This window comes from Harmonia axyridis, chromosome 5 (genome assembly GCF_914767665.1).
Source record: "Harmonia axyridis chromosome 5, icHarAxyr1.1, whole genome shotgun sequence".
NCBI lineage: Eukaryota > Metazoa > Arthropoda > Insecta > Coleoptera > Coccinellidae > Harmonia > Harmonia axyridis.
Genome location: NC_059505.1, coordinates 38,005,820 through 38,022,159, shown reverse-complemented (window position 1 = coordinate 38,022,159; position 16,340 = coordinate 38,005,820). Strand labels below are relative to the sequence as shown.

The 16,340-nt window shown below is 38.8% G+C and overlaps 1 protein-coding gene across 2 annotated transcripts in view; it reads right to left on the bottom strand.

Annotated features, from left to right (window-relative positions):
* Positions 1–15,100, bottom strand: part of LOC123680587 (lachesin-like) — a 328,128-nt gene extending 313,028 nt beyond the window's left edge. For both annotated transcript variants that reach the window (XM_045618564.1, XM_045618565.1), the window contains exon 1: positions 14,808–15,100. In XM_045618564.1, coding sequence (XP_045474520.1) covers positions 14,808–14,856 — 49 coding nt within the window. In that variant the 5' untranslated portion in view covers positions 14,857–15,100. The remainder of the gene's footprint in view (positions 1–14,807) is intronic.
* Between the last annotated feature and the right edge of the window lie 1,240 nt (positions 15,101–16,340).

Here is a 16,340-nt window from a genome sequence, read left to right as displayed (position 1 = left end):
TTCTATGTTATAACTCAAACATCCACATCGGTGTTCGTTTACAAAGATTTATTTTTCAGTTCGACTGCAATGTGCTCTTTGATTTTCATAATGAAAAAAAGACCAAGCAGAAACCTAATGAAAAAATTGTTCACCGGTTAATTTTTCCATTTCTTCCCTTGGCCTCTTGGTCTCTTGGCATCCAATCGAGGAATTTTCTTCAACCACATATTAGATATTCATAACACCAACGATGTGTCAAGCCATTATATCACGAATTTTCGTCAAGTATTTTGAGACCACTTTAATTCTGATTACAACTGTGGTTTCTGATCATTTTCTCACATTCTAACCCTTTTTGGAACACTTCGTTTTCCACACTATGAACACGTTAATTGAATCCACCCTTGCGAATTATATATATATAGTTCGAAAGGGATATTAACACCCGATTCTGAGATTAGTGATTCCTCATTGTGGAGAATCTCCAGCTTCCTCGGTGGCTTAGTGGTTTTAGCATCAAACTAGTTATTCGGAGGTTGCGGGTTCGAGTCCCGCTGAAGGAGGTACTTTTTCCAGAATTGAAAAATTGTCCGAATGCCGTGAAATTAATTTCAGACGTCAAACGATTATTCACGTTAATTTCATTCTTCCTCTTCATCCTCATTCAGAGCGTTTGATATTTTTACATTGTTCAGTAAAAAGATTTTCACTGCAATATAGAAAATCAATCTTTTTGATCTAATTGGTATCGGAGAAATCCAGCGTCGGGTTACAATATTCGAACTAAAAACCTCTGAAGATGCTCAGTAAGCGAAACATCAGGTAAAAACCGACTAGACAACATCTAAAAGCCCGGAATTTTCCAATTCTGTCGAACAATCCGGCCATAAAAGCCTTCTGGATTATATTTCAACTTTAATCTCAAGTTGCCCCAATCGTTCTATACAACGCAATATGAAATTCTGTAAACGACATCTCCTCCAAATTGAAGTACTCATTAATGGAATAATAAAGCCGAGATGGATCGTATTCCGATCATTCAAAATCGATATAAATACCGCAACTTCTGCAGCTGATGATCCACTCCAACTTTCCACCTCCACCCTGGAAATTCTATAAGTGAACTCTCCTCCCCAATTCGGACACTATGAACACGATAATCTCATTGAATCAACCCTTGCGAATTATATATATAGTTCGTAAGGCATATTAACATTCGATTCTGACATTAGTGGTTCCTCATTGCGAAGAATCTTCAATTTCCTCGGTGGCTTAGTGGTTTGAGCATCGAACAGGTTATTCGGAGATTGCGGGTTCGAGTCCCGCTGCGGGAGGTACTTTTTTTGAGAATTGAAAAATTGTCCGAATGCCGTGAAATTAATTTCAGACGTTAAACGATTATTCACTTCAATTTCGTTCTTGCTCTTCATCCTAATTCAAAGCGTTTGATATTTTCACATTGTTCAGTAGACGGAGTTTTTCTGCAATATAAAACAACCTTTTTGATCTAATTGGTATCGAGGAATTCAGCCTCGGCTCACAATCTTCGACCTAGAAACCTCTGAAGATGCTTAGCAAGCGAAACATCAGGTAAAAACCGACTAGACAACATCTAAAAGCCCGGAATTTTTCAATTCTGTTGAACAATCCGGCCGTGAAAGCCTTCAGGATTATATTTCAACTTCAATCTCAAATTCTATACAACGCAATACGAAATTCTGTAAACGACATCTCCTCCAAATTGAAGTACTCATTAATGGAATAATAAAGCCGAGATGGATCGTATTCCGATCATTCAAAATCGATATAAATACCGCAACTTCTGCAGCTGATGATCCACTCCAACTTTCCACCTACACCCTGGAAATTCTATAAGTGAATTCTCCCTCCCAATTTGGAGGGGATCATTAATGAAAATAATAAAACCGAGATGGATCGTATCTCGATCATTCCAGGCCGATATAAATACCACAATCCCCTAATAAGGAAACTTCTGCAAGTTTGATGATACGCCAGGAACTTTTTATGGTCACATTCGTGTTTTATCATCGCCACGTATGATGGCTTGTCTATCCACAAGGCCTGTGTATGAACTTTACTGCTGTCGTCGTTTGAGCTAATGTTTATTTCGAACGCAATTGTCACTGGCAAGTTAGTGTCGTACGATTAATTCCATATGGGGTTCAAAATTTTACGGTTTTCACGACGCGTCGCCAGCTGGTCTGCTTTCATTTGGAGTTCTTCACCCTTGAATTCATTTCGAGCTTCAGCGAGTTCTGTTAGGGATATACATCGTTATTATTATTTTAATCCGTGTTGTAACGGCTTTTTTAGCCTTCCATGAACTGGGGCCAAGTTGATCTTTTTTTCTTAACTCTTAACATCCTTAAGAGCATAAATCACCACGGACAGCCAGACCACGCTGAGATCTCTGGTATCGTACTGCTAAGGGTCTCTGTTGACCTGGGAGTGCCGTAACACCATGAAGCAACTGGCCAGAGGCAATAAAGTGACTCTACTATGGGTGCCGGGGCACTGTGGTGTTAAAGAAAACGAAAAAGCGAAAAGTGCATCAAGGTTAAAACCTGCTAGAGTTGAATAAGAGGATAACCCACTGGACAAACACTACTGGATTCACTCAGGCCAAGAAATTCGGGATGATTTCACCTACCTATGCCAGAAAGCTCTTGAAGCTGTCACGGGCTGAGCTTCAGGTAGAGGTGAGACTGCTGACGGGGCACTGTCGGTACAAACAGCATTTGAACCGTATGGGAAAGTAAGCAGATGAGATTTGCAGGCTCTGTGGATCAGAAGCAGAAACAGCTGAACCCATGCTATGCAAGTGTCCAGAGCCTAATAACCATTCATATGGGGAAGCTGGTCCTGGATGCCCGTGAGCTAAAGGCCAAGGCCCCTAAGGATGTCGTCAGTTTTATCAACGCCATTGACGAATTCCTTGGGTTTTCATAAATGAGTAGGGTAGAGAACAAAAGATCTACATGGTCGCAGTTCCCGGAAGGCTTACCAAGCCACAACGACCCCAGTTCAAATATTAATAATAAGAGCTTTGGCTTTAACCTTGTGAGTATCCAGGACTGACTTTCCCATATGAGCGGTTTTTAGGCCAGTCAACCTCGGATATTTTCACACCATGTGTTCAGATATTTATACCTCAGTTCCACAGAGCCTGCAAATATGATCTTCTGACTTAGCCATGCAGTACAAAAGCTATTTGCACTGACAGCTCTAGGCAGCTTCAAGAGCTCCCTGTTATAGGTCGGTGAAAGCACCACAAATTTCTGTACCTCCTCTAGAGCCTCATTCTATTATCCAAGATCTTATATCAGTTATAACCTAGCCCACAGAGAGGCTCCAACTGGAGTTAATCTTGTTGCTCTTTTCGCAAGTTCATTTTCTTCAATACCACAATTTTGAAGAAAACCTCAGCAAGCTTATTAAAACGTATCCAAATTTGAAATTGAAATGAATTATATAAAATTGTATTGATAGCCACAGTGAGGGCTTAATTCAGAAGATAAATAAATGCTTTTTGTGTTGTCATAGGTAGGTTCGAATGAAATCCAATGGGAAGGGTAAGTTTTCGATAACTTGAGACTGTAAATCAAAAAAAAGCAGAGAATGTTGAGTTCCAAAAAGTCCAACGTTTGCTGTTTATACATGTTTCTTAAAGCTCCTTTAACTTTTCAAAATTTTTGCTGTATAGACAGTTTAATTTTTGTTTTCGAAATAGGCATCAACATGGGGAAGTACTTCTCCATCAGAGCCAAATATATTTCCCAGAAGGATACTTTTAGGGTCTGTCAAAAGACAGTTACCAAATGTAGAGAATATACTGGGAGGTCAAGTAGTTGTAAGGGCAATTGACCATAGCTTTCATCGTTTTATGGCAAGGAGTATTGTCTTGGTAATAGAGATTTTTCTTTTGCATTCGAAGACTCTCACCTATTGCTTTTCGGATCTCATGATGCTCTCCTAGTAATAAATCCATGTTCCATCCAGAAATCGACGCATGGAAAAAGAAAATATATATCATGAACAAGGAACAATGTAGTTTCAAGTTGAAAATTTGCCTAAGATTGATTTAAACTCGAACTGCAAAGTAATTAGTGATCAATTTGTTTAGTTGTGATCAGTAGTTCGTAAGTTCAAATAAGTTGAACGAGCATCAATATCACTTCAGTATATCCATATTTTTATCTTGCCTCTTCTAGGAATCTACATATCACATACATATGATAATGGGAAATAAATTAAGCTTTTGTTCGAACGCTTCCATAAAACGCTATTCATATTCATGCGAAACATACTATTTCCAATGCATTAGCATTACTATTTGTCTAGTTTCCAAATATCCAGCCATCATAACCACCGAGATGAATTGAAAGAGTCAGGAAATGCAAGAAATAAAAACACTATAATTTCCAGTAGCTATAACTCGAAATGATGTTATTAAGAAGATAACCAAGCGACACAAACATAATAAATTGTCATTTTGAATTCAAAGCATTATCCAGAAACCCAATCCGGATAATTCTCCCAGCATTCAAAGGATAGAATGATGATGAAACGACTCGGAAACAATAACCTTTTGTCCACAATCCTTGGCGTTGTTTTCTGGCGATAACGCAAAGTCTTTTCTTCAAAATCGCTGGCCCAATCCAACAACCCCCCACCCATTTTCAACTGTTCGATGGGAGTAATCCCAATATCTTTTGATCCCAATTTAGCGGGTAATTAATTCGTCCAGTTTCCAGTTGTACGATCAAAGTGTTACCATAATTAATACACGAGATAATCGCCAATCGATGCGGCGCACAATAAATTGGAGGGAAAAGAACGCCCAATTAGGGGTGACCAGCTGACGCGTGCAGTGGGTTGTAGGATTCCGTGCCACATATGGAATTAATGAATCAAGTTGACTTTTTGGGTGCTAGTGGGTTCGAAGAGGATAATAATTCAACGACGATTTTTTTGTCTATTTTTTGGTGAATTTTTTCTCGCATCCGATAGATTTACATGCTAAGATTTACCGCAACATTTTTTATGTTTGCAAAATCAAACAGTATTTGATATATTCCTTTTGATACTGAGGCGGTTGTGATGTACCTAGCTAGGGTAGGTTCGGTCAATCGTTATACAGTTGAAGGAATGGTTAATTAATACTCTCCAGACTCATCAAAGGGTATTTATTTCTTACTGCACACTGTACTGTATTCATTTTAGTCATGCGTTGATATCATCTGAAAATTATTTTCAATTTAATTATATATTAGTTGTAATAAAGAGAAATCAATGTTTTCCAATATATGCCTTCAGTTTTCTGTATCTCGCTCGACTGGATGGCGTTTGAAAAATGAGATTTCGTACTACAAAAACGTTTGTGGCAGTTTTGTGATTAGTTGTCTCCTCAGGGAAATAAACATTTTCATTAAGCAAATTTTATCCACAACATGAACTATCAAATTGGACATGAAGAACGCGGAAATGAAAACATGTCAGTGATACCATATATGACACAATTCGCGAGTTTCTCCACAAAGAACGCACTTCTTATGTCCCATAGTGAATCAACGTTTCGTATCAACTCAAAATATATTGAAATGAATACCTAAATATATCTGAAACGACGTGAAAGAACCGATGAAACTAGGAGAGCAAAAGTTGCCAAACCTTGGATTTCAGCAGGTAGATACAGAAAATAATAAATATTAGGCTTATTATAAATTCGACAATTAGAAAAAATAGCGGATTCCAAATTTTCATATTTGATCAGAAATCACTCAAATAAATATATTCCATTCAATATAATATACATTTATAAAAATATAGTAAAATTGTGGATTTGAAAATATATCACAATCCGACAACGTAATCTAACCATGTTGGGGACATGTAGTAATTGCGTATACTCCCTCTATCTATGTTTACTACTCTATGGTTGAGTCAGTTTAGTTTGAGCGTGAGTCCAAAACGGACACAAACAAAGAAAAAATACACTATATTTCACAGTTTTTCTTCGATTGAGGCAAAAATTAAAACCAGGCAGCCGAAAATGTAAATAGTGTTAATGGTCCTAATACTTTACCAGCCAATCACGAGTTATTTCGATTTTGTCGATTCCGTTCCGTTAATTTCGATGTCAAAGATGCACCTCGTACTGGAAATTGTCGAAAATTTCGATCAAATCATGGACATTGTCCATTCCGACCATCTGAGCCAAAGATTGCACAAAAATCCGTTTGGAACCATTTGCATGAGGCTGGTCTCAAGAAGAAGCTCGATGTATGGGTACCACGCGAGGAAGCGCTAAAAAACCTCATAGACCGAATTTCCATCTGCGAATCAATGCTGAATCGTAACAAAATCGACCCATTTCTAAAGCGGTTGGTAAGTGGTGATGAAAAGCGGATCACTCACGACAACGTCAAGCGGAAACTGTCGTGGTCGAAACGCGGTGAGCCGACAGAAACGGTGGTCAAGCTAGAATTGATGGCTAGGAAGGTTCTGCTGTGTGTTATGTGGGATTGGCAGAGAATTATCTACTATGAGCTGCTCTTCTACAGCACAACTGTTAACTCGAAACTGTACTGTCAACAATTGGATCATCTGAAGGAAGTAATCGTTCAGAAGCGACCAGATTTGGCTAATAGGAGAGGAATTGTGTTCCATCAGGATAATGCCAGGCCACACACATCAATAGTGACTCTCCAGAAGCTCCAGGAGCTTGGTTGTGAGGTTCTTATGCATCCATCTTATAGTCCGGACCTGGCACCTAGTGATAACCATCTGTTCAACAAAGAGTCGTATTCTCAAGCTTGATTTTCCAGGCAGAAAAATTTCGAGAAATGGCCTCTGTTGCGAAAATTGACACATCATTTTCTACTATTTCTTTCGTAACCTACAAGCTGAGTATTGGGCGCGGTTCTTAAATAGAACATTTCAACGGCACAAATTAAAATAAAATTACTCCAAGACTTCTCATATTAACCTTAAAAAAACTATTATACCATAATTTTTTATGTCATCTATTCTATTCCCACGCCCCAAAAACACAACAATCATTTTCAATATTCGTCCTCGGTTAACCGAACGATCAGCCAACCAACACGCCCCAAAGACCACAGAACACGACGACCCGCACACACAGACGATAAAACGGCAATAACAATCAAAAATCGTAAATAGGAGGCAATCTGAATTTCCATTTTCACGGTTTTGGGGATGGCACGAAACTTTTTTTTTTCAGGGGCTGGAAAACGAATTCTAACATGTGCTGACTTCCCACGGGTCGTCTACTTCTGATTATATTCGAGGCTACAGCGGTGGGTATATGGGAGGGTGAGGCTTTTCTATTATAATGAGGACGGTTATTCTGTGCTTTGTAGGTTTTATTGGATCGACTCGAAACGTCTGAGCAAAAAATATCGGGTCTCTTGTGGAATAACGGATGAATTGTGGGAATTGATAGACTTCGATGGTTAAAAGGAATATTCTATGAGTTGGAGCGATTTGAAGCTGAGAGTGGTCTCAGTAGGCCAGGGTCCATCAGGTGGTGGGCGATGAATGGACCCATCTTATACTGTGTTTTATGTTTCTTTAATGTGGAATAAAATATGCAGCACAGGAATCGTTTGATTTTTGTTGTACGTCGGCAGAAATTTGCCACTATTAAAGATTTTGAATGATTTAAATTTCATTTAGCCTAATATAGTAGCCATGTAAAGCATCTGGTATATGTCTTCGAAGTTTGGGACAATTTATCCTTCAGAAGCTGGAAGACCTGATTTTGTAACAGGTCCACACGCTCCAAAGAGGCTCACGTCAAATGATTGCCGTGGCAACCCAGATTTCCTGACTATTTGCATATTGAATATGTGTGGCGCACTGAAACAATTTGCCAATTTTCCACAAACTGTAGAATCTCTCTAGTTCAAATTATAGATTGTCTGGGATGCAATACCTCAGGAAGAAATCAATTATCTGGAGGAATATATGCCAAGTTGAAGTTGGTGGTTACACCAACTTCTACTTGGCATATATGAATGCGTTAACATTCATCTTTTGTTCAATTCCTCTGAGATTCTGATGATTAATTACTACTTTGGACTAGTTTTTTTGTTCAAATATTAAAATGTTCTATATTTTCATGTCAATGTTTTCTATCCCGACTCTCCTTAGCCTCTGTGATATCTCTCAGAAGCTTAGAGCTTGTGCGTGTTGTTTTTTTGGTACAAAGGCATTGAATCCATCAACATATCAACTGGGCAAAAGTTTCAGAACTCTTATATTCTCACATTTTACAATGCGGCAAATATATCGCATTTTTTCTTTATAAGTAGATGGAGCTGACATAGACCAGCTAGAAACATGCAAGAATAACCCCAACTCTGGAAAAAAAGGGAATGAAGCGGCCAACACACTTGCCAGAAAAGGAGCACAAACTCCTTTCATCGCCCTGGAACCTTTCTGTTTTATGGTTAAATGTTGCTACAAAAAAAAAAATTTCAGGAGAAGGAAAATACCCAAAGAGAAGTACTCTGGCGGAATCTTCCAGGGTTGGACCACTCCGAAAAGTGTCTTGGACACTTTGACACTGCGAGATCCAAAAAGTATCTGCATCTAAGCAAGAGTATACTACACCCTCTCACTGGATTCCTCACAGGGCATTGTCGCCTCAGAAAACACCTCATGAGTATGAGTCTAGCAGAAATCAGCGTGTGCAGATTCTGCGAGGTTGAGGAAGAAACTCCGGATCAACTGGTGAAGGAATGCCATCCAACGCAAAAAGTGCTTAAGTCAAGAGACTTGTAGGGAGTCACCTGTGACTCCCATCATTAGCCAACACAAAAAATGCTTCGGACAAGAGTCCTTCAAAAGTGAAGAAGGGGCCTCCTTGAAGCCATCCCAGATACTGGAGTGCATTAGAACTATGAAACTGAAGCGCGAGTAGAAGACTACGATGAATAACAGTTCTGATAGGGGGCACAAGAGACCCTAAAGTCACGGTGCAATAAACCTCTTCCCCAAATATAATTCACCTAGTGACAGAAAGCTAATCACTTACCAACTCAAAAATTGCATCGGGCAAGCAACTCTTAGAAGTGATGAAGTACCTTCCTGAAACCATCGCAGATAATGGAGATCATTAGAACTCTGGAACTGAAAGGCGAGCTATAAAACAAACTATGGTGAAAATAGCTCTGATGTGGGGCACAATAGACCATTAGGTCTATAGAACCCCCTTAAATAAAATCTGGTCATCCCCTAAAAGTTGTAACTATACACCCAATGACACTGTGGTGTTGAAGGAAATGAAAAAGCCGATGAACTTGCAAAAAGTGCATCAAGGTTGTCACCTGCTGGACCTGAGCCTTTCTGTGGGCTAGGAATTCGTGACGATTCCACCTACTTACGCCAAAAGCTCTTGAAGCTGTCACGAGCCGAGCTTTGGGTGATGGTGGCACTGTCGGTACAAACAACATTTGTACCATATGGGAAAGTCAGCAGATGAGATTTGCAGGCTCTGTGGATCAGAAGCAGAAACAGCTGAACACATGGTATGCAAGTGTCCAGAGCTGGTTGGTCGAAGAACCATTCATATGGGGAAGTCAGTCTTGGATACCCTAGATGTAACGGCCAAGGGCTCTAAGGAGGTTGTCAGTTTTATCAACGCCATTCACGACCTCCTTAGGTTTCCATGAATGAGTAGGGTAGTTCCTGGAAGGCTTACCGAGCCACAACGACCCCAATTGAAATAATAACTATACACCCAGTATAAACTCAATAAATCCGAAACCTCTCCAATAACTTCGAACCTCATCATACAACACCTCCCACACCGACGCCACAAAAACAATTTTTACCGACGCCTCATATCACTCACTGTCCTCCGATGATTCCACACCGTAGCCAGTTTGCTCGCCTCGCTAATACCGACCAGATACAGCCGAGAACCACTCGACTTGGCGGTGAACCGCTGATGTAGAAACGTTGTTTTCAATTTATAGTTTCGAAACATATCGAATATCGTGTGCCGGACGCTCGATTTGTTTGCACAGCTAGGCATTTTCATACCGACGCCCAAGCCAGGCTAAATGAAGCAGAAAACGGAATTGATTCGGTTGCAAGCCTGATTTAGTCGACGTCGTTTCCGCATTGTGCGTCACTCATACGGAAAGTATGAATATCGCGAGAGAATCGTTATGGAAGGGATAGTCTATCGTTTGGTAGATCGTTTTCGAATGGATCTAATGTCGTGAACGATCTTTTTGTCGGTAAAATAGTATGGAACTGCGAGAGCTTCCTAGAGATGTGATGGTCGCTATACAGGTTCAACCTCGGGTTCAACCTCGGTTTCAACCATGAGATTCGGTTTCAAAGAGTGGTTGTATGATCTACGATGGTTACTACAAAATATTGTTACTGCTTTTCAAAACTTCCTTCTTTAAGCTCCATACACTTTTGCATGGGATTGAGCCATCATTCGAAACATTTTTTCCAGTCAGAAGATGGTATAGTTCTAAAACATCCGTCTTGAAGGTCTCAAACACATCTTCGGGCGATGAAAATTGTTTTCCACGAAGTTTATTTTTGATTTCTGGAGAGAGAAAGAAGTCATTCGGTGCCGAGTCGGGGCTGTAAGGAGGATGACCCATGAATTTTTTGTGTGACCAAATACTCGTTGCATTTGATGTGTGTGAGCTCGCATTGTCATGATGCAAGATGATTCGTCGTTTTGGGTTTGTTTCTCTCAATTTACCGAAAACTTCAGGCAAACAAATGATTTCATGCCACTCCGAATTAAGGGTCTTTTAATTCTTAAAAGCCACAATTGCCACAGGACCTTCGTGAAGAAAGACACCACCATTTGCTTTTTAACGCTTCGAGAACGAACAACTTTTGTTGGCTTTGCTTTGCTTAGCACATTGAAACACCTAAACTGCCGACTGGTCTTTTCTTTCTGGCTCGTATGCATAAATCCATGAATTTCTCTTCTTGAGAATTCTAGTATCGCTTTCTGAATTGAACTGAATTGAAAAAGTCTAAAAACAGAGATAAATAACATGCACTCTCCCAATCAATTCATCATCCATTCTTGTTAGAACTTTTTCTATCATATTACTCCATCATTCCATGGCTGAAGAGTATAGGTCTTCCGTCGGCTAGCAACTTCAACTTGCACTGGCTCTTTGTACACAGCACATATCATCAATTTTTTTGCGAAAAACGATAAATTACCAATTTTTTTTTCTCCTCCGCAATATGAAATATTCACTTTCTTAAATGTAGATCATTGTTCGAGGAAATTATGTGAACACCTCATACACATCAGGATTTTGTAAGAAGAAATATCCCGTATTTCGTTTTGAACTGAGAAGTCAGGGTATCCTTACATCGAGTAAGCTACATGATGAAATATGTTTTCAAAGAATGATTGATATCTATTTCATAAGTTCAAGTTTCTGTCTTAACGATATATCTCCTTTGGAAGAATTTGCGTTATCAAGAAGTCTGTTCAACAAACGAACGTTTGAAGAAGTTTTTCAAAGTAGACAACCATTAGACCACCGCCGACTTGTGAGCCAAGTTTCATCACAGACTGAGAAACTCTGTTGGGATAATCAACTATCCTCTAGACATCCGTAACTGACGAGTCTAGGATATTGTTTAATCTCCACTTCAAACTCCCAACTAGTCAAAAACAAACTTTCCTTTTAACTTTCTAGAATCAAGTTCCTTTATGAATATAACATTGAGATGTCTTTATGGACGTCCAGCATAATTGGGAAGATAAAAGCTGCACTACTTCAAAGAAAGACTTCAGATATAATAGTCAATAGTCTTTATTAACTGATGGCAATGCAGATTCTCTTGAAGTGATGTTACTCTTCAGGAACAACGGGAGTTCGTTCATCTGGTTACGAAAACATCCAGTTTTTCGAGGAAACAGTTCTTTATTAAAAAAGCTGTTTGGACCAGGATTTTATTTCGACGTGAAAGAAGTTGACAGGAAAGCATTTGCAGGTTTGAAGTGTCTTTGGAGCTCAAGCTATGAGAATTCGAAAACATGTATTGATCCACTCAGAAACATACCCACCCAATGAGATACTAAATCATCTATTGTTTCGATTCTGACTAATAAATTTATTTACTAATGAAGAAATCGATCGTAGCCATATCAGGGCAATATAGTAGTTATCCGATAAGATTTGTTAATTTTTTGCTTTTCCCAGATCTGATCTTTGCGATGAATAATGTTACCTATATTTCCACAGCTTCAACGAAATCAATACAAGAGTTGGATTTTTTTAAATATTTTCATACTATATCGCATAACAAATTTAAAGTGGATATCCAGCGCAGAATGATACCATTCAAAACCAACCCAAAAAGAAGAGTTTCAACTCAGTTCTACTATCAATTCAACCCTACAATTAGAATGAAAGCAAACGTTTTTCATTCAATTAAAAGAAGTTCAAACATGTTCATATTGAATGACAATTTACTCAAAAAGTCCTAGACAATAGGTTATACAACACTCCCACAAACCCATCATTGTAATTGTAAGGATGAATTGTTAGTTGGCCAATAACAGATCTGATTTGAATCAGCATTGAAGCTCAGGTTGTAAATGCTGTTATCCCACAAACTAACCTAGATAGGTCTCTCTCATTTATACTCAGGTGATTGAATTCAGATCTCGGTCAACAACCATGGCTAGCCATAGAGGAAACCAATTGAATAGCAAATCAATCAGAGGTGTTACCAGTATTTCATTTATGCCTGCTTGAAATGAAGATAACAATTAAAAACAGCAGAAACTGAGCCCTCTAATTCTAAATGTAAGCATGAATAGTTAGTTGACCCACAGCAGATCTAATTCGAATCAGTATTGCAGCTAGGGTTGTAAATGCTGTTATCAGTAGTTATATCCCTAGGACATTGATAAATGGACTAGATAATTTTATGACAATCACAAGCTCCTTCTTTGGTAACAAGCCGAGTGGAAGGGCGAGATACAAGCTTGAGAAATTTGTCATCAAATTATGAGGCATTCATCAATGCCTGAGAGATATTCAGCGGAAAATTTTTCTCTAAAAAAAATTTATAACTTTATTCATTTAACCATGCATAAGAATTTTTACTGTTCTCTACTATATATGAACTATTACCATTGCATCTGGAATATCTCGGGCTGATTAAAATACTATATTGTTAAACTGGTCAATTATAATGTCATAGTCATTATAGTACTTTTTTCAAAAGTTTCCACAAAACGTTCCACATTGTCATCACCGTTACTTCTTCATATTCAGTTCCGTCTTTCTTTCTCATATTGACCGCCCAATCTTTTAGTATCAACGTCAATTCTTCTAAGAGCTCTTATGTTCATTCAATTCATATTCTCATTCGCAGCAAAAATCCATTAATATTCCCCACATATAATTGTGAATGTATGTTGTATTTCTGGGAATTTTTCTTTAATTAGCGCATTTACATTCTGTTATACTTTGAACATACGCATTGCCAAAACGTAACGTTTTGCAATTCAATTGGAATGAAGTTGTCAAACTCAATCGTGTTGTCATAGTGATTGATAATTGCACTAAATGAAGTTATCAGTGTAATGTTGACATGGTTGAGAGAAATTGTTCCATATCACACCAAATGATAAAATTTGATTGGTTGTTAGAACTGTCGAAAAAATTTTCCCACAAACTAACCTAGATAGGTATGTCAGTTCATTTATACTTAGGTGATTTAATTCAGATCTCGGTCAAGAACTGAAGCCAACCATAGAGGAAACCATTTGAATAGCAAATCAATCAGAGGTGTTACCAGTATTTCATTTCAGCTTACTTGAAATCAAGATAACAAGAAATAAAAAACTACAGAAACTGAGCCCTCTATTCTAAATGTAAGATGAATTGTTAGTTGGCCAACAGCAGATTTGAATCAGCATTGCAGCTCGGGTTGTAATTGCTGTATCACAAACTATCCCAGATAGGTCTCTCACTTATACTCAGGTGACTGAATTCAGATTTCCGTCAGCAACCAAGACAAGCCATAGAGGACACCATTTGAACAGCAAATAAATCAGAGGTGTCACCAGTATTTCAATTTCTGTATGCTTGAAATCAAGATAACAAGTAATGAAAAACCTACAGGAATTGAGAATCTTGAGATCTTGTTTCAAGCGTTCCACCTTTCGAAACCTGGGAAAAATCACTTGTAGAAGGCAGTACCCTTCGAAATAGGGATTCACGCCTTGGCTGGATATTCAAGCTACTTGGCTCAAGCTCAAACCAAGCAGCTTAAGCTTGACTTGAAATCCTCTCAAGTTCAACTCAAGAAGTAGTAGATTTTCAATGTTAAATCTAGTATGATATATCCAAAGTCACTTGGAGGATGCCAGAATATTTTGATTATACAAGGGTTGCCAAAGTTTCCAGATAATCTTTTGGGGCCAGTGATTTTATTGCTTAGCAATACTTTCAAATAAACCCCGGTATTTAGCGGATCGCGGTATTCACTTCAAAGGGTTATTTGGACCAAGCGTGTTTATGGACTAGTTCAAGTGACTTTGGATACAAACTTGAGTAATTGACTTGACATTAAAAAACTATTACTAGACTTCAGCTTGAATTGATTTCAAGTCAAGCCCAAACCAAGTAGCTTGAATATCAAGCCAAGCCGTGAATTCCTACTTTCAAACCAACTTTTCTAAGAACAGACCAACTTAGAGCCATTCCAGGTTTACCCATCACCAAATCAGTGGCGCACACAGCTACCCAACCACTCACCTGAACTCAGACGAAGGGCAAACAGCACGCCGTATATCCAAATGGCCATTGTGGTACCCAGCACAACTCACTTATAAAAATCAACTTCCATCATTTAAACCTCTACTAATTTTACCCAAAACACAGTGGCGGTCCACACAGTTTTCAAGCCAAGTTCACCCCCGCATGGTCCACGGCAGACGCAAAAACGCAAGACCTCGAGCTCTGAGCGCGAAAACAGCGGGCGCACTACGCGAAAAGCATCCCCCGAGCGTCAGGGGTGGCAGATTGTCGGGACTCTCCTGAAAACTGAGCGAGACGCCACCCTGAAACTGACGGAGACCCGTGGAAGCACCGGACAGGCGCGACCTAGCAATCTATAAGCTGCGAGCGCACCTCTGTGTCGCTCGCGCGCGAGGACGTAAGGCACATTTGTAGGGAAAGAACGGTAATTTGGGGCTTTATGTGGCGATAATAGGTGGCTGTTCGATTGGAAATTTGTTTTTCGTTGGAAACGGTGAGGGATGTCGAGTTTTAGTTCCGGTCGTGGGCTTACAATGCTTTATATTTCTAGCGGATGTCAAATTCGTTGATGTCAGTTGCTTACGAATAATAATATTAATAATAGAGTCTTGATCAGGCTAATGACTATAGCATAGCAGTCGATGCCTTCATTCAAATTAAAAAAAAATATAGAGTCTTGATTTGTCAATTTTAGGGGCGAAGTTAAACCAAGGCTACTCCACTCAACCCCCGACAAAATAACAAAATACAAATAAGGAAAAAACAAAAACAGAGTTTAATAAAAGGAAATACAACATAAATGAATCCAATCGATATACAATCTGGATATTATAATTACCAAAAATGAACATCATCTACAAAATCTGTAACTGGCTCAAAAATAATACATTCTTCAATTCTCTTCTCAATGAGTTAAAATTCATGCAATTAGCATCTCATTATGCAATTTCACCGCATTGAAGGTGAAAGAGTGCTGAAACATGGCTGAACCGAAATGAGACAGCATGAGCCTTTGTGCATGGCTTAAAGTAACATGGTGGTCTACAGACGATATGTTGTCTGTAGACCACCTTGACTTTCAAATAAGGAAGAATACCCGAATAGACGAAAAATATTTTGGACCCTGAGCCACGCTAACCCATTTATTCCATCACTGATCCCCCTATCGTACTTTTTCGAACCTAAAACATAGCGGCAGCACAAATTCTGCACTTTTTGCAACCTATATCTCTCGATAGAATTTAGACAAGGATAAAAATTTGTCAATAAATAACTCAGCTTAGACAGCACAAGTGTTTCGCAGAGATACTTATGTGAATGGAAATCCAAACAATGTCTCTGGCTATACAAATAACGTAGTGCCAGAAAAGGATTTCTCAACAGCATTGAAACATGCTCCCTAAATCTCAATCGACAAACGAAAAAGACCCTATGAATGAAGTTTGGTTTTATACGCGTTGATACAGGGTCTTCATAAATGATTGTACATAGGCGTACAAATTTTGCTCCCTCCATTTTTTTTTCGGAATT